General features: G+C 37.4%; 1 protein-coding gene and 1 long non-coding RNA gene across 4 annotated transcripts in view; one reads left to right on the top strand and one right to left on the bottom strand.

Moving 5' to 3' along the window:
• Positions 1-19186, bottom strand: part of LOC133843177 (protein bunched, class 2/F/G isoform) — a 130048-nt gene that overhangs the window by 17885 nt on the left and 92977 nt on the right. For both annotated transcript variants that reach the window (XM_062276620.1, XM_062276612.1), the window contains one exon: positions 8237-8288. In XM_062276620.1, the coding sequence (XP_062132604.1) occupies positions 8237-8288 (52 nt within the window). The remainder of the gene's footprint in view (positions 1-8236; positions 8289-19186) is intronic.
• Positions 6811-7971, top strand: LOC133843236 (uncharacterized). 2 transcript variants are annotated; one of them, XR_009894488.1, is made up of 3 exons: positions 6811-6887; positions 7090-7498; positions 7563-7971. It is a non-coding gene; the product is annotated as an uncharacterized LOC133843236 (long non-coding RNA). The 2 variants fall into 2 exon arrangements; XR_009894487.1 differs by lacking the exon at positions 6811-6887 and having other exon boundaries at positions 6894-7498.

Below are 19186 nucleotides of genomic sequence, written 5' to 3' on the forward strand. Positions count from 1 at the left end.
GTTCCACAACAGACACACACACTCACTATCCCCCAGGGCTTGGAGTGGCGATAAGCGTGCAGATATTGCCCCAAAAGTATTGGGCGTTCTATTTTGTCTAATCAAGGACGTTGCATGGCGATTACGAGTTGAGTATCGCAGAGCACACTCTGCAGTATACAAATGTGTTAGATTAAAGTCGAGAGTCGCAAAGAGAGCACACTTTGCAGTATAAAAACATATGCACGTGCATAAACACGAGGTCCTACTTTACTCCATTTGTGTAAGAAATTCTTACTAAGAACACAAACGAGAGTCGCAATGAGAGTATACAAGCATAAGCAAGCGTAAAGTCGTGAGAGCACACTTTACTACAACACATGTGTACCAATAAAATCAAGTTCCGCAATTAGAGCACACTTTATAAAATACTTATGCATGCTTAAAAATAATTTCGATTGTAGTAGTGAGAGCACACTTTGTAGTTTACAAACATATGCATGCTTAGAGTCGAGAGTCGCAGTGGAAGCACACTTTACTACAACACCTGTGTAAGAATAAAATCAAGTTCCGCCATGAGAGCACATTTTGTAAGATTAAGCCGAGAGTGGCAATAAGAGTACACTTCACAGCATAAGTTTGCATGTGTAAGAATAATTTGTAGTGTCGCATGAGAGCACACTTTGCAGTTTACAAACATAAGCACATGCATAAAAACGAGTGTCGCAGTTTAATGCATTTCTGTAAGAAATTCTTAATAGGAATACAATCGAGTGTCGTAATGAGAGTACACTTTGCAGCATTCAAGCAAAAGCCAGATTAAAGTCGAGAGTGTCCGCGAGAGCACACTTTACAACGATCATAAGCCTAATGCCGACTGTGGAGTTAGACCACACTTTACTGCTTATGAGTGTGGAAGAATAAATTTGACTGTCGCAAACACAGCACACTTTACCACATTCACATGTAAGCTTAAGTTCGAGTGTCGCAGTAAGAACACACTTTACTACACACATATGTTGAAGCATTAAGACGAGTGCCGCAATTACAGCACACTTTACCACAACATATTTAAGTTAGACGTCGATTGTCGCTGAGAGCGCAGACCTGGCTTAAAGTCGAGTATCGCAATCACAGCACACTTTACAACATACACATTTAAGTTGGAAGTCGATTGTCGCTGTGAGAGCACACTTTTGCTAGCTTAAAGACGAGAGTCGCTGCGAGAGCGCATTTTGCCGATAGCAAGCGCATTGGCTTGGCATGAAAATTGAGTTCGCTTAGCAACAAAATGGCAACGAATACTTGCAGCAGCAGCAACAGCAAGTGAGTACTAGTTTGAGTGCATGGCAAGCAAACTGTGAAACATATTGCTGGGCGATAAAACTGACCCACTTTCAAACTCGACGGCGGCGCTGACTGCCACCAAAACACAAACTGCATCTAAAGGCTATGCTATCTATATCTATCAGACGCTCGTCTAGGCCAGTAAGTTTAAGTGTGTGTGTGTGTGTGTGTGGGGCGTTGCAATGTCGTCACATTGTCTAAACAAGTTTCACGCTTGTGTGAGTGTGAGTAATTGCATGTGTGGGAGGGTGTGTGTGTTTGATTTTGGCAACACAACAAAAGACAGAGAGACATACATCATGACCTTGAATGTGAAATGAAAATTCTAGACGAAACCGACTAAAAACAACCAAAGTATCTCATGCCCATTTCGTGGCATGTCGCCACCTTGTTGTTAGCCGCATTGGCATGCAAATGTATGCAGCTAATTGCAACAAAGTTTTGTTTAGCATCGACTCGTTTTTCCTGCGAATTGTTGCATGACTGAGTCACAGCTGTTTTTCCCTTTTCCACTGTGTGAGCTCATCAGCAGTGAGCTGCAGCAATTGTTGTGAAATTCTACGCCCCAACCCCAAGGCATACAAAATATTCCTCCTCTGACTCTCGACTCAACTCGACTCGACTCGACACTTGGCTTGCATTTCACACGAATTGAAAGTCGCCGACCTCCACTTCTCAGCAAACAGCAAAAACAACAACGAGAACAATTACGAGCACAATGTGTTGCATCAAATGTCAAATTCTATAGGAAACTTTTATGCTTAGTTCAGTTCAGCTCAGTTCTCAAAACTACACAATAGACTTGGCTGAGTTGCCGAAGATGCAACAAACTAACGTTGCAACACGGGCTTTACCATTGTGTGATGCAATCTGAGGCTGCAGCCAATGACGTCAGCTGCAGCGACAAAGTCTAATTTTTATTGTTTCTCGATACAAGTTTGTTAAACTAGAGATGACAACGTGAGCAAAAACTATGAATTTGTACTAAGAATTTTTGCAAATGAATATCATACAGCAGATATTTTCATTCTTTATACTCTTTTTCATCTTGTTTAACAATCATTTGATGGTCTAATATTTCACGACCTCTTTCCATTATCTTAATTTCTTTCAAGTACTCATAAGCTATTCCATCCTGTACCTTCGCTTGAATTGACCTGATTCTATAAGTGTTTTCAATGAATTCTTCAGCTTTTATTCCTATTCCTATTCCTATTCCTATTCCTATTCCTATTCCTATTCCTATTCCTATTCCTATTCCTATTCCTATTCCTATTCCTATTCCTATTCCTATTCCTATTCCTATTCCTATTCCTATTCCTATTCCTATTCCTATTCCTATTCCTATTCCTATTCCTATTCCTATTCCTATTCCTATTCCTATTCCTATTCCTATTCCTATTCCTATTCCTATTCCTATTCCTATTCCTATTCCTATTCCTATTCCTATTCCTATTCCTATTCCAATACCTATTCCAATACCTATTCCAATACCTATTCCAATACCTATTCCAATACCTATTCCTTTATATCTTTGTTATTCCTTTCATCGATTGAATTGACCTCATTTCTCTGACTGCTTTCCCTACTCGTATCTTCCACGACATTTTTGGCTCACGAGTCCGCCTCTAATGAGCCGCTCTCAATATGCTATTAGCTATGTTTTTCCCCATTGTGTCGGATCGAATGATAAACACGCAGTTGGTTGTCTGCCTCAACTAATTAGCACTATATGGACTAAGCCATAAAGCGGCGAGAGCGAGCGACTGACGTCAGTCGACGTCGACGTCGACTGGTTCAAAGTGCAATTAGGGCAAATGCTACAGATACTCTCAACATTCGATATGAATACAGATACAGATAGTATGATAGACAAACAAATGCGATTACTTGTGGCAGCATATCAGATTTGATTTGGCATCATCTCAACTGTCGACACGCTTAGCACGCGGCTCAAACGCGTGCCTTTGCCTTTGGTGTGGAAAAATAAAAAGAGTAAAGACTAAAGCGAAGACAAGTGCTTGGGCTTTCCATTGGCAAATATGTTTGCCAGATGTCGCAACAAGAGCATTGTTATGTAAGGCACTTGCCTATTATCTTTGGCCGAGCATAAACATGCTGGCAATAACATTATTATTGTTGGTGCGTTTGTTGTTATTCTAGTCGAGTACAAAACATTCTTGGTTTTCACAAAGCACTTGCTCAAACAGAGCAACAGAGAGTGGTAAAAACCCGCACAACTATCAACCTGGGCAAAGTTTTTATACCGTTAAAGTTCTTAGAAGCTTTGGCTGACAATCTGATATTTTTGGTACTCTATGGAATATTTTGAATGTAGCAGTATATAAATATACCAAATAAAGCTTTTGGTATATTTTTTGTATTTTTGCGGTATGTTAATTCGGTATATTTGAAGAATAATACTACACTACTTTTGTTCAAAATGGGTAGTGGGTACCGCACAGTCGGTATTAATATACCAAATATAGCTTTCGGTATATTTTAGTATTTTTGCGGTATGTTAGTTTGGTATATTTGAAGAATCGGTAGCAGGTATCCCACAGTCGAACACGCTCGACTGTAGCTTTCTTGTTTTCAATTCTGTTTCAATTTTTATCTTATCTTTTATGGCTCCGCTCCCGCTCCCGCTTCCCTCCCCCTTCTTTAGATTTGTATGTTGTATTGTTGTTTATGGCTTTGCGGCTTGTTTTTCCAGTCCGCCCGCAGTCAAATAGGCTTAAGCAGAACAGAACACAAAAAATTAACACCATAAATGTCATTAAGTCATTAAGTTCTCGCTGTCCCAATCCATCTTATCTTGTTGTTTTCAAGTTTGTTTCCTTAACTGTTGAATATCTGTTTTTTTGCTGTCACAAAATTGAGGAAATTTGATAATTAGCGCGGAATTGGCCAGACAAATCGATAAGCTCAAGTGTTTGGCAGAGATCTAAGAAATTAAAAGGGAAATCTAAAGCTTAAAAGTTGCTCACAATTTATTTAATCTAACACCTATTCTTCAATTACTCAGATAGCAGTTATCTATATACTTTGAACACACTTTGAACTGTCTGTCGAACCATTTATTAAATATTAATCTAACCTAAAAACGCTATCGTCAATCGTCGAGTCAATCGTTACTACAAGTGGCGCCTAGACTTTGTTTTGTTTGATTGAACTGTTTGTTTTCATCTACGAAGATGTGAGTATATAGTAAAATATATGTATAGACGCGCAATGGGCACGAGATTAGCATAATATACTCATAATTGGAACGTGTGAGTGCCACACAAATACACTCACAAATATATTTACTCATTCGTTATGCTGATAGCTGAATTTTTGTACTCATAGTTCTTGCTTATCGCATCTGCTGATACGAAGTATTTCTTCAGAGTCGTGTGCCTTTCAAATTCCAAAATTGAAAGACATAAAGCAAACGCAAACAAAACCTAAAATATACTTTTTTTAAATGCGCAAAAAATGCGAAAGTGACGTCATTATCGCTTTGCATTGATTGATAAACGAAATGTTGAAAATGAAATATAAAAACATTGTTGTATATTGTTTATGCATAAAGAAAGAATCGTTTAAGGAAGAACTCGCCCCGTCAGACTTCCGCCCACTCGAAGGGCGTGTGTTGTGTACAATATATAAAAGTATTTTATTGCGACCGCTTGTTCCTGTCTTTGTAAAACAGGAAAAGTGTCCGCTGCACATAAATTACAAAAATATATATGCACAAGAATAATATGCAGTTTTATTTGAAACCGAGGAAAACAAATGAGTTTTCAGCGGCTGTAAATCATCATCAAAAGAGGCGACACAGTCTATAAACTCTCTATGAGGAAACATTTCGGGGGGAAGAATTAAAAGAAAAGGAATGTTTTTGTCAAGCTATAAACTCGGTATTCTGAAAATATTTCAAAGCAAATAGAAATTGCAAAGCTGAGCAAAGCTTACTTTGCTTTTATATAACACCTTTTGTGTTATCTCTCTGTACACACCTGTCTAAGCACATCTATTTTTAGGCGTTGCTGGATATCCCTCTACACTTGAGTCAATGTATCGATAATAATAATGATGCATAATGCGATGACTTTCACTTTGAAGGCTGGCCTGGCTGGCATTCGACATTTTCGGGTGAGAGTTGAGTTGAGTTGAGACTTGACTTTGGCCATTTGATCGAATGCATTATAATTATAATTATTATTTCGCCAAATTGTTTTCGCCATATCATGGCGCAAAAATGTACTTGAAAGCGATTACATACCGAGTGAGTATTTATTATTATTATTATTATATTTTATTTTTGCTTCGGCTAACAATTTATGACTTTTTCGAGTGGTGGCGCGATAAGCGAAACGCACAATACAAACACACACAGAGAGCGAAGCGAAATGTCTGCCATTTTGTAAACAACATGCCTGATAAGAAAAGCGACCCAGCCCGATTAAAAATGATTTTATTTTGTATTTTATTTTTGTTCACATTTTGCGACAAGGTCAAAAACAACTATTAAATCCTGTTACATACAAGTGTACGAGGGAAAAGTGAAACAATAAATGAAAATTACTTTCACGGAAAGAAAGAAACTTCTCAGACGAATAGAAAGGCAATCGAGAAGAATTGTTGTCATCTTTTTCATCTTTTTGTATCGTCTTTTTGGCCCGATGAAAGTGCAGAGCGCAATTGAATTGACCCAAATGACCAATAATGGTCAGCTTACTCTGGGAGAAACACACAACGTTTGATTTGAAAAAGGAAAAGTTGATTGACTTAAACGATGCAGCTGCAACCAGCTGAAACTGCATGCAACAAGTAGAACCAATATGTGTCAACCAGCGCCACAGATCCGTCATAATAATACTATAAATGAAATCAACAAGAAGTGGAACCAATGCTATGGCAATGACTTTTTGGGTAGACTTTTTACCATTCAACTTTTTTTGTTGCCTTAATTAAAAGCCTATAAAAGTGTTGAAGATTAGTTAAGAGCTGCAATTTCTTCTTCAGCTGTAGGAAACGAAATGAACGATTGTTTTATTGTTGATTTGCGTCAGCTTTATTTCCCTAATTGATTTATAGGTCTCTTTCTGGTTGGAATACGAATAAGTGCCATGATAAGAACTGGAACTATTTGGATTGGAATTGTGTATGAATGGAAATAATAAAATCAATCATCTAAACTAAAGTTTAAACTCAAGAAACTCAGACAGATGGTAATAGGAAAAGAGCTATTAACCACGAGCCACAACACGATAAGCTCTGGTTGAAATTGTGAATGAATGTGAATAGATTACATTATTCATATTCATTCACAATTTCAACCAGAGCTTATTCATTTGAAGTAAAATTTCAAGAAATGTATGTCGGAGGAAATATGAATGAGTCAGTAAAGAATAATCATTCATTTAAGCATATATGTTATATGTTTCAAATTGTGAATAAATCAGAATAGAATAATCATTCATTTCAACTAAAATTGAAAGTCAAGTATCTCAGATGAAATACGAATAAATGTCACAAATATAAACTGTCAAAATTGTAAATGGATTCGAAAAGTAAGCCTTAAAATAATTCCCACACAAATTGTAAATGAAGCTGATTTAATATTCGGATATAATCACTCACTTCAACTAAAATTGAAAGCCAAGCAATTGTGAATGAAGCCTCATAATATATTTGCAAAAAAAGGAGAATATTCTTCCCTCTTAATTGCTTTCACAATGCACTTCACTTAATGTCATATTCTTTATTCGACAGCTTTGCTTGTCAAGCCATAAAGTGACCATTATATCACTCCAAGAATAGCATCAACAAACAATCTGAGAACAACTCAATGGAGAGAGAGAGAGAGACAGAGTTGAGGCTCAATCAGAAAGCCGCCCACCAGTTGACAACGCAGTTCAATTAACAGGCTGCAATTGCGACTCAGTCGTCTACTGCTGCTGCTGCTGCTTGGGGGGCATTTTCAACGCACTTCGCAAATCATAAACACATAAATAATATAGAGAAAGATATCAAGAGGATAGAAAGAGAGGGAGAGAGGGGATCAAATAATCAATTGGCATCTTTCAGTTTTCATCGCTGTCTGCTGAATGTTGCCATTTTAATTGAGTCTAAAAATAGCTGCGAGTACGAGAACGAATACGAACGCGAATGCGAGTGTTGAGTATGAATACAAGTGCGAGTACTCGTGTTCAATTGAACTAAATTTGCACTTGTTCATTTCTAAGGACAACAACGATGTGAGTGCGTAAAAGAAGATGAGGCAGAGTCCACTCGAGGGGGCAACCACAGCAACAACAACAAATGCCGCAGGGCCGCAAAAGTTGCAGAGGTCTTTGGCCAGTCGCTTGGAAATGGATTTGAAGTGGCAGCTGGAACTATTTTTGGACCAGTGGCAAGCGGAAGATTTCAGTTAGAACCAACTACAGCTGAATGGTGCTTAATCTAAGATAGTTTAACGAGTCTATTTTTAAGTAAAATGGTCACTAGAAAAACCCAACTTAACACCTCCTAACTCAACATGATTAACAATCCTTTAAAGTACTAAAATTTCGTATTCGCTTATCTATATCTATGCGCAAAGTTGCCCCACAATCGTTTCGTAGTTACAAAAGCTATAAAAACTCGACTCAACAACACATTTTTTAATTCATTTTTCACGGCCAAAAGTTCGCGGCAAAAATTGTGATAAGCGCTCTTCTTCTTATACATTGCTGTTGAACAACATTGCACATTATAAAGATTATTTCGCTTATCAGCGAGAACGGACAACAAAAGACAGAGAAAGAGAGAGAGAGAGAGAGAGAGAGAAATTCTTACACAAATTAAATATTATCAAAGAACAAGGATTTTTCCATCTAAATATAGATTGATGACAAATGGAATAAAAATATAAACTTACCATTGCCTGTTCGATTTTGTTGTCAATCGCAACTGCACTTGTTCCAGATGCACTGCAAAGAGAAAGATACGAAATAAATGATTAATGGATGTAATTAAAAAATGGTATTTGATTTCGCAAATTAATTTGGGATGCGGTTTTAATCAGACTATGATAATAATCCCCTCAGGGGGGCATTTAAAAATGTGATGTGACCTTGTGGCCAATTGAGGTCAATACGATGATAAAACTTCCTCCAACGCTTTTGCAAAAGTTTTTGCCACAATCGGAAAATAAAAGAGCCCCCATTTAAATGCAATGTCAAATGCGCAATTAAATTGTCAGCTTTTCGCATTAAATTTACCGAAAATTTGAGAGAGAGATAAAATACAAGAGATAATAAAAGAGTCGCCCCATCAAATGTTTTGCAAAAAAACACACACAAAAAACCGCAACGAGTCTGATAAATCGTTTGGCTCATTAAAACAAGTAAGAAAGTTACAGTCGAGTGTGCTCGACTGTGAGATACCCGCTACCCATTTTTAATAGGGGCAAAATATTGCGGTATTATTTTCAAAATATACCGAAAATACTAAAAATACTAAAAATATACCAAATGGTATGTTTGGTATATTGATACAGCACACCATTCAAAATATACCATAGACGGCATAATGTGCTAGATTGTCGGCCAAAGCAACTAAGACCCCTAGTAAGTAGGCGTTTTTGCCCATACAAAAGTATTTCTTTAACAACTTCCACAATTTTTATCTGATCGCAACCAAATTTTCAGGAATCATAAATACTGTAGTAATTATACTATATACCAAAATTCGCAACTCTAGCTTTAAAATTACGCTTGTTATCCGATTTTTTTGATTTGCGGGGGCGGAAGTGGGCGTGGCAAAAATTGGAAACAAACTTGATCTGCGTGCAAAAATAACAAATGCTGTCGAAAAAAAATTATAGCTCTATCTCTTATAGTCTCTGAGATCTAGGTGTTCATACGGACGGACGGACAGACGGACAGACGGACAGACACACAGACGGACAGACGGACATGGCTATATCGTCTCGGCTGTTGACGCTGATCAAGAATATATATACTTTATAGGGTCGGGGATGCCTCCTTCTAGCTGTTACATACATTTCCTGCCGGCACAAAGTTATAATACCCTTCTACCCTATGGGTAGCGGGTATAATGATTGAATAGTCTGTCTGTCCAGCAATCCGTCTGTCTGTCCGTCTGATTCGTTTCTCTCGCTCCGCAACGGTCTGTCAATTTTTCAAATGGTTTTAACATGTCAGTGGAGCAGCTGCAAATAAATACTTTATGTATCTACATTTCCTTAATTATTGAGTGACCAAACAAATTGCATATTATACCATTGTTCGCATGGCTTTTAATTATGTAACAAAACTAGATGAGAGGCAAGTAACAAATCTACATTGAAAGTGTGAGCGACTGTGAGATACCCACTATCCATTTTCAAGAAAAGCAAAACAGTGAGGTATAATTTTTAAAATATACCGAATTAATATACCGCAAAAATACTAAAAATATATATAATGCATTCTAAATATACAAAAGTTATAATACCTCTATTACACAATCGATTGCAATACACTGCGGTAATCATTTAAAAATATATCAAAGTTATATACCGCAAAAATACTAAAAATTTACCAACATATAGCCTTTGTTATACTACAAAAATATTTTTAGTAATTTAAATATATATATATTGAATCTTTGTGGTATACTAATTTGGTATATTTGAAAAATTACTATATTGATATAGTACTACATTTAAAATAAACCAAAGTTGTATTTCCTTTTTACCCTATAGGTAATGGATATAAATAAAAACTCGATTACATAAAGCATTAAAATCGCTTACAATACATTTTCAATTTGCAGTAAAGAACTGCAAAGCCGAAGATCTAATGCTCTTAGGGAAGTAATAAATATCACAACAAAATGAACAAACTATAATGATAATTTATTAAGCTGTCACAGACTGGCATTTTCTATTCACAGTTTAAGACATCTCCACTGTCGCTTGAGGCTTTAACCAAGTTATGCTAACCGACAAACATTTAAAACACACAAGTCAAGAGGCTAAAACAAAGTTCTTTACCCATTCGCCCAGCTCGCAGATTTGTTCACCTTGAGCAAAATGTTTCGGTTTGGTGACTGGCTTTTGGGTGAGTTGAAAATTGAAAAAAAACTACATTCAAGGACTTTTGACAATTGCCGAGAGATAATAATAATCGCGGTATTCTTGATTAAAGCGCGGCACAAATCGTAAACTGTGATTAGCATTTTAGCTGAAAATAATGGGTACATTGAACTAAAAGCACGAAGCTTTTTTTTATGGGTTATAGATCATGGTCAATAGAGAATAGAATTCGTTGTAGTTTCGCAATATATATAGTTCAATATATTGCTAGCACACACTTCGCTCGCCCATTTTCCAGTCTAATCAATAATAATATATGAGCTCAGACTGAAAGGTATTGGGAGCACACAACGTCTATTGTGTTGAGGTGTCACGCAATCTTCAATTATAGAAATGGCCATGCTTAATGTGTCATCATAAAGATGGCTTCAATAGATAGCAGCTGAGGAGGGAAGAAAGACCTTTTGATGAGTCAATCCTGCATTGGGAATTTTCTATTTCGCATGGCAACTTGGACACTTTCAAGGTGAATGTCAAAGGTGGCGTTATTCGCATTTTTTTGTGGGGGAGCTTGACTCATCAGAACTAGAATAAAGTTGCATGAATGAAGTGCGGAATAACCGAAAAGGTAGTTGATTAAAATCAAAGCGGAAATTAAGTTGATAAAGATAAGAGCTTTGATTTGTGTGGAAGTAACTGCTTCAAAGATTATTTATAGACGCATTTTTGTGGCATATTTAGAAAGCCTACTTTCTAGAGATGTCTGCTGGTTTGAGTGAGAATCTGGTATATTTTGCACTCTATGGTATATTTTGCTCTCAATGGTATATTTTGAATACTATATAAATATACCAAACAGAGCTTATGGTATATACGATATATTTTGAATGTAGTAAAATAGCCTTTGGTATATTTTTTTTTTAGTATTTTTGGTATATTTTATAATTATGCACTATTTTACTTTTATTCAAAATGGGTTCTGGTATCTCACAGTCGAATAGTTTTTGGTATATTTGAGTATTATTTCGGTATATTTATTTGGTATATTTTAAAATGAGTACTGAACTAATTTGCTTTTATTCAAAATGGGTAGCTGTAGCTTTCATATATGTTTGCTCCGAATTCCAGTCTATCTATATAACCAAAATTGCACTTATATTATATATCTCTTTTTTTTGGTAGAATTTTACGCTTGATAATAACATATGAGATGCGCGTATTAACTTTAAAAATAACTTAATTATTTTATTTATGTCTGTCGAGTGAAGCGAAACAATAAAAAATTCACTTTTCATGATTATTGCTACTGTTGTTGTTGTTATTTTTGCTGTTGTTCAGAGACGCGACTTATTTATATGGATGGATTTGCGAGCTTGCAAAATAATTAAAGTAGCTGCTATAAAAATGCCACTGAGCGCAACAGAATGATGATGTTTTTTAATGGGTTACCCCGGCTGTAAAGTCGACTCGAGTCGAGTCAAGTCGAGTCGAATCGAGTCACAGATCGCCTGACATCACAAGGACGAAAACGCGAAAGTTTCTTAACCGGCCGCCCTTGTAGACAGCGGAGAATCGTTCGTTTGCAATCGCTCGTTGTGCTCCCAAATATATGTAAAATAAGGAGAATAAAAAGTAAAAGTCTGAGACCCCACATATGTAGAGTGCAATGACTCATTGCGTGACTTTTGTTCTCTTTCTTTGGTTAATGCCAATAAAATATACACGCTCCTGTGCATATATCGCATATAATGCCATATATGAAGACTGCGTGTGTGTGTATTTGTGTTTGTGTGTGTTTGCCAATGTCATTGCGGACAACGGTCAATGGCATTGTAAATCGCATTTGATAAAAAAACAAATTTAAAAACCGAAAAAAGCGAAAACGAAACGAAGCAACGCATAAACATTTAGCATGCTTCTAAGTAGATTCTCAGTTTTTTTGTTTTTTTCGTTTCGTTTTCAGCTAAAACCGGAGTAAAACATTGTTGGAAACTGATTTAACGACACAAACAAAAAAAAAAACTTGTTTGACGTATGTGCCACTAGATCATCTTTGAATTAGTTTCACTTGTAGTAATTTAATGGCATTTTGAATTGAAATTGAAATCAACAATCAGACAATCGCTTGATCTCTGTGCGAACTGAGGCAGCATCATTAGCGACTCATCATTATTATAATTATCGTTAGCAGTAGCTGTGTAGTATTTGCATTAGGTGTATCATTATCATTATCATTATCAGAACAATTAAAACCTGCTGCTGACGTCACAACAGAAGGGGCAATCGAATAGTAAGTAGCAGCAAAGCGCAGCGTGATGAATGAGTGAGAAGGAAAAATCAGACACTCAAAATGTGCAAAGTTTATTAAAGTTCAAAGCAACGAAAAAAGAAAACAAACAAACAAACAATGATGTCATTTTATTGTTGTTGCGTTGATTTTCGATTTTGGGTTTTGAGTTTTCGTTTTCGTTTTTTTTTGTGGGTTTTATATTTGCTGTTGCGGCACGTTTCCAATTCAGCTAGTTGAGACAGCGAATCACGTGATAAGCGCAGCTTTAAATGTGTCAGCAGATGGCAGACAACGACTGTTAGATACTCTACAAACAGAGCAGCTGAATTATATTACAGAGAACAAAAGCCAAATACTCTACAAACAGCCAAGGGATCTTATGATAAGCGCAGACAACGAATCTTAGATACTCTCCTTTAAAAGTAGCTGCAAATTATAATAAGCGAAGCTTAAAATGTGTCAGCAGACGGCAGACAACGACTGTTAAATACTCTACAACCAGCTAGCAAATTACATGATAAGCAAAGCTTTAAATGTGTGAACGAAAATGCAGACAACGAATGCTAGATACTCTACAAGTAGTTGCAAATTATATGTCAGAAGAAAGCAGACAACGACTATGATGTACTCTATAGACACTTAAGGAATCACTTGATAAGCGCAGCTTTAAATCTGTGAACGAATTTTTAACAAAGATTCTCAGTTACTCTACAACCAGCCAGCAAATCACATGATAAGCGCATTCAACGAATTTTCGATACTGTGCAAGAAAAGTATTTGCAAATTATAATTGATGCACAATTGAATAAGAGAGAGAGAGTGTGTGCAACACACAAATTGCACTTCTTGCTGCTGGCTGCTGTTATCTAAGAGCTGCACAACCCGGCGTATACGTAATTTGTGAGCGCGTGTGTTTTTGCCATTGTTTTGACTGCAACTGCAACAGCAACATCAAATTACACGCCAATTGCGATTGCGAGATACAAATTAATCGAATTGTGTGGATCGTGTGCTGCAGCATTGTTGTTGTTGTTGTTGTTGTTGCTATTGTTGTTATTTGGCCCATTGCCAGTGTGGCCAGCCGTCGGTGAGAAGCTGTTGCACTTTGGCATTTTAATGGCTATTTTGGTCATTCACAAAATTCCACTCACGATAATAAAAACAATAACAAATATGCAGTGATATCTTTGCCACGCCCCTTTTCTGCTGCTGTCTGCCTTCTCTGTCTCTCTCTGTCTGTTCCCATTTCGGGTTCGAGAGCATTCTATTCCCATATCGAGCGAAAATTTGCTTGTGCAGCGCATTTTCATCAGCGTTTTGCTGACGTTGCATAAACACAAACAATGAATACAATTTGTGTTGAAAAATTGAAATGGCAACACACAGAAACTTTCTGCTAATGTCAGCATGAAACTCAAGAACACTTTGTATAAGTTTTATATGTATATTTGTGGGATCCTCTTCTTCTGCTTCTTCTTCTGCGCATTTCCCGTATTGACAACTTTTAGAGCATTTAGCTCAAGTGTTTATTTGCATTGTTTACGATTTCAGGAAGCGAACACATCATCATCATCAAATTGTTTGATTGTAGGGCGCAAAAATAAAATTGAGGAAGTCGCCACGATGTCGCTTTGTATTGCATACAAAGTTGAAGTCGGGCTAAGTCTGGAGAGTGCAGAAATAAATGTGTGTATAAGTATTGAAGTATTTACACTTCTAGATATGCTTTTCAATTGTCAGAACAATGCGCAGTGTTCTCTCAACTCTACAAAGCCTGCAACTAAAAAGAAAGACAGGCACATTAAAAAATGCGCATTTTAATCGAAACTAAAGAGAAAAAGAAAAATGCAAAGCTAGCACCTAAATATGATAAATCACAAAATGCCATTTCATTTTCTGCCCCTGACCCAATTAAAAACCCAATCATTTAACTGCTATGAAAACAAGGCAAAAAGAGGAAATCACAAAAAAGGGCAAGAGCAACGACGTTGTTGTTGTACAGAGTACAGTTAAAGCCGCCAAGTTGGAATTGGAAACCAGTTTGGCACAACTCGCACAACGACCGACCGACAAAGTTGTAGGAAGCCTTAAAGTGTCTAAAATGTCGCCAACTTGGCAGGCTTCTGCCTCCACCTGGTTGCAAGCAGCAACCAAACACTCATCTCTCCCCAAAAAGTTGCAACAAGTTGCCAAGTTGCTCAACTGGAAGCTGGACACCGCGTAACGGGCCAAAAAGCAATGAGGTCAGGCTGAGGCTGCTGCAGTAGAGGAGAAAATATAAATAATATAACAAAATTGATCAACTAACGATGCGTTAGACGCTCGCTGATGTAATGCTGACTTTACACAGGAAGCATAACCTGTCTGCCTGTATTCATGAGATACAGACACAAAGTGAGTGAAATTATTGAGCCTTACCCAACAAACTAGCTAACCCATTTGTCGATGGTTAGCTAAATTTAGACATCAGCTCAATTACCAAAGGCATCATGTAACCAACGAGTGAGCAAATTGATCAATTTTCGCTAAATTTATGCCAAAATTCAATTGAAAATTGACATCAATTATCAGGTGCTATAAATAGCAGCAGGCAGAACAGCTCTGTGGATTTAAAAAACTAATTAGCAGGGACAGCAAACAAGACTAAAATATATTATATATAGCATCATCTCTATATACATATTGACTTATCGATTGTCTGGCTGTCACTCTATTTTTCATCTTTGCGAGACTTTTGAATGCTTCTTTAGCTGTAATTGAAATGTAAAGTTTATGCTTGGCAATAACTAAAGTCAGTTGACAACAATAGTTTAAGGTTTTCAGCTGCTATTGAACTGAAATTTATGACGCTTCAAGGTTATGTAGCTATGAAGAAGTAATCATTGAAGTTTATACTCCATGAAGCTGAGCTTTAACAGCTGCGCTTTAAGTAAAGGGTTTCTAATCACGTCAAGTAATCTTTTCTCATATTGTCTTACGACTCTTTTAATGGCAGCTTAGCCAAGTGAAGCTTTGAAAGCTCAGCTTTGTGAGAGAGAGAGCAACGAAAGAGTTTCTTATCATGGTTACACTTAATTGTCAGTCTTTTTCTCACATCATCAGCATGTCATTATGCAACACAGAGCAAGAAAGTGTGAGTAAGCATGACACTTAATAATTTGACTCTTTTTCTCACATCAAACACATGAAGTTTTGCCTTAATAGCTAAGAAAAGGTAAGGTGTAAGATTTACATTGCTTAATCGCAATCTTTCTCATTTGCAAAGCTTTGCTTAGTTTGAAGAGCAGTAAAGTAAAAGAGTTTCTTAACACGCTATGTTTTAAGTAAAGCTTACACTTCTTAATGAAACAAAGTTTCGAAAGCTTCGCTTAGTACGAAAGGAAAGAGAGAGATAGAGAGCAAAAGAGTTTCTTCTCACGCTATGGTAACTACGTATTTTTCCCACATTATCCACATGAAATTATGCCTTAACGCGTAAGACAGTGTTAGGTGTAAACCTGGTGTAAACACTGCATAATCCCAAACAAAGTGCCGAAAGCTACGTCTTCATATCACGCTATGCCTATGCTATTTTTAGCTAATTTTGCTCTCGTTGCATCATTAATTTCATCATCTTTTCGTGGACATAATACTTACTCGGATTCTGGTAGAAAGTAATCAATGTATTTCATAACAACTTCACGAACGGGATCTTGTTGTTTGCCCGAAATACTTGGATACATAACGAACTCCATTTTGCTGTTATTGTTGTTGTTGCTTGTTGTGTTATTGTTATTTATAATATTATTGGAGCCGGCTTCAGTTTTCATTATCAAATGAATTGGGCTGCAAATGCGGGTTATGCCGTCTACCGTACTTTACCGTAATGTTTGCTCACTCTAATCGTATGATATGCACATACACACACTCACAATCGAGAATCGTATTCACATACACACAAACATTGAAGTGTATTCTTGTAATGCGCGTCTCGTATGTTTTTGCCTCCTACTCTTTGCTCTTGCTCTTCACCACATAAATAAATGCCGTTGCAGCAGCAGCAACAGCAACAGCAGCAATTGTTGTTTTAGCTGTTTTTGCAAAGTTAATTAGGCTTTTTTTTTGCTGCTCTCTACACTTGACCACTCGTCTCTGCTCTTCTCTTCTCTTGTGTGCTTTGACTTTTCACAAATTCTGTGCTATTTTGTGTTAATGAGTTTCACTTTTAACTTTGTATTGTATTGTTGGGAATTTTGGTATTTTGTGTGTTTTGCAAAAGCCTCTCGCAGAGCTTTTATGTATTTTTTGCACTTTTTTTTTGTCTGTTTCGGTTTTACATCAAAAAAACAACAACAATCGTGTCGCGCACTTAGCTCTCTAGTATATTTTATGCTGGCTGCGCTGCCTTCGTGGTTGGGGAGCAAGCACAGCACACAAAAAACGTTTAACGTTGCGCTCTCAACTGCAATTCAGCAGAGTGAGATAGAGAGACAGAGAGAGAGCGCAATTCAGCACTCTCTCATGCACACACACACAAACACACACTCTCTTTGGGGTCGCGCTCTTTTGCTTTGTTGCGCGCGCTCTCTCTCAGCTTTCAATGCTGAGGCTGCTGAGTGAAAATATTTAAAATGCGCGCGAGACGTTTTGTTAAAAACTTTTAATGACTTTTTAATGAGCGTCTGTATGCGTGTGTGTATTTAATTGTTTATCTGCATCTGTCGCGCTGCCGCTTTTTTATAAACAATTGCCGTTCACTGCAGCAGCTGCGACACTTTTTGTTTTTTTTTCTCACACACACAGAAAAAATTCAAACAATTGAAATGAAAAATAATGTGTTGCTTAAAGCGAGAACACGACGACAAAGCGCACACACACAACACAAATTTGTTATTAACGCGGGCAGCAACAAAAAAACAAACAAACAAACAACAATAGCCAAAGCCAAGCCAAATTAACTAAAATTTTATCGTGTGTGTGATTTTTTTCGTGTTTGCTGCGCCAGAGCTCCTCAGCATAACTGAATGTTCGACGTTCGCTTTTGGTTGGATTGCTGGGTTCCGTGAGAGAGCTGAACTGAACTGACTCTGCCAGCAGCAGCAACAACAACAGCAACAGCAACAACAATAATGAAGACAACCAGGTTACAACAGCAACAGAAGCAGCAGCGCAGCGCAGCAAGCGCGAGCAGCGACGACAGCTTTTGGTGGTTGCTTTTTGAAGTTGCTGCGGCTGCTGAAAGTTTTTGTACAGCGCAAAGCCAAGTCTGCTGTTTGGGTGGCAAAGGGCAGCGCAGTAAACAGCGCAGTGGCAGCGGCAGCGGTAGCGACAACGACAGTGAGCGCAGCTCAAAGCAAAGCTTAGAGTTCGGCGGAGCTAGCGAACAAAAGCTAATCAGCACACAACACACACACACTCATACATATATGTTAATGCATGCAGTCATTAATATGTATGTATGCTTGTCTGCGCTCACATGGCAGCCACGTTTGTGGCTCGTGCTCAAAAAACAAACAAACACGCATGTAAACAAACAAACAAGCAAACCAAACACACAAAAACAACAACAAGAACGAGTAATGCCCAAATACAAATCATTTCGGACTGCGGCCAGGTAAATTACTATAAAGAAAAAACTTCTGACAAGAACAGCTCTCTCCCAGCACAAACAGACACACAGTAAGCACAAAAGCAACATGGCTGCTTTGAAAAGCTTTTCAGCTGAATAATGCAAGCACAAGAGAACGCAACTTTTAACCGCAACAATGCTTGTCAGCAACCCGAGAGAGAGAGAGAGCGGCAGCATGACAGAGAGCGAGCGCATAAAAGAGAGCGTACCGTTTAACGGCAAAAGAACTTTTGAAATTCACTGAAGCGTCGCAGCATCAATGACAATGGGCTCTTCATCCAACCTGACAACCTGCCACGTTGTTTGTAACAAAAAAAAACATAGACATAGACTGGTGAACAGCTCAATAACCCCAGTCAAGAGCCCAGTCCACCCTAGAAGTTTTCTACACACATACATCTGCAGTCTGATGAGGAGGGGGGTTAAACATAACCTGCAGCCAAATCAGCTGATTGTGCAAAAGGGTTTATGCTTTGTTTGTGTACACAAGCTCCGAAAGCTTTTTTCACTCTCGTCGTCGACAGCTTACAGCTAGCTTACCAATACCAACAAGATTTTTGCATTTAAAAACTCACCTGCAAAGAAACAAGAAGAAGCAGAAATATTGCATTTAATAAACATAATTCAAGCACATCTTAATCACTAATAGCTAAATAGATATATAGACATAATAATCATAATAATAGCAGTATACTATGTATTTTTTTCTTTCGACTTGTAGCTTCCGCAAAGCTCTTTAGGCATAACAATTTTAATTTTAATTTTTTGTTTCTTTTGCTTTTTCTTCTTTTGGCTTTTTACGACTTTGGCAACGCCAGCAAACAAATTTCGAAACCCCATTAAATGTAGAAAATTGTTGCCGGACACGCACGCAATAAAATACTTAACA

Source organism: Drosophila sulfurigaster, chromosome 2L, assembly GCF_023558435.1.
Source record: "Drosophila sulfurigaster albostrigata strain 15112-1811.04 chromosome 2L, ASM2355843v2, whole genome shotgun sequence".
In the NCBI taxonomy this organism is placed as follows: domain Eukaryota; kingdom Metazoa; phylum Arthropoda; class Insecta; order Diptera; family Drosophilidae; genus Drosophila; species Drosophila sulfurigaster.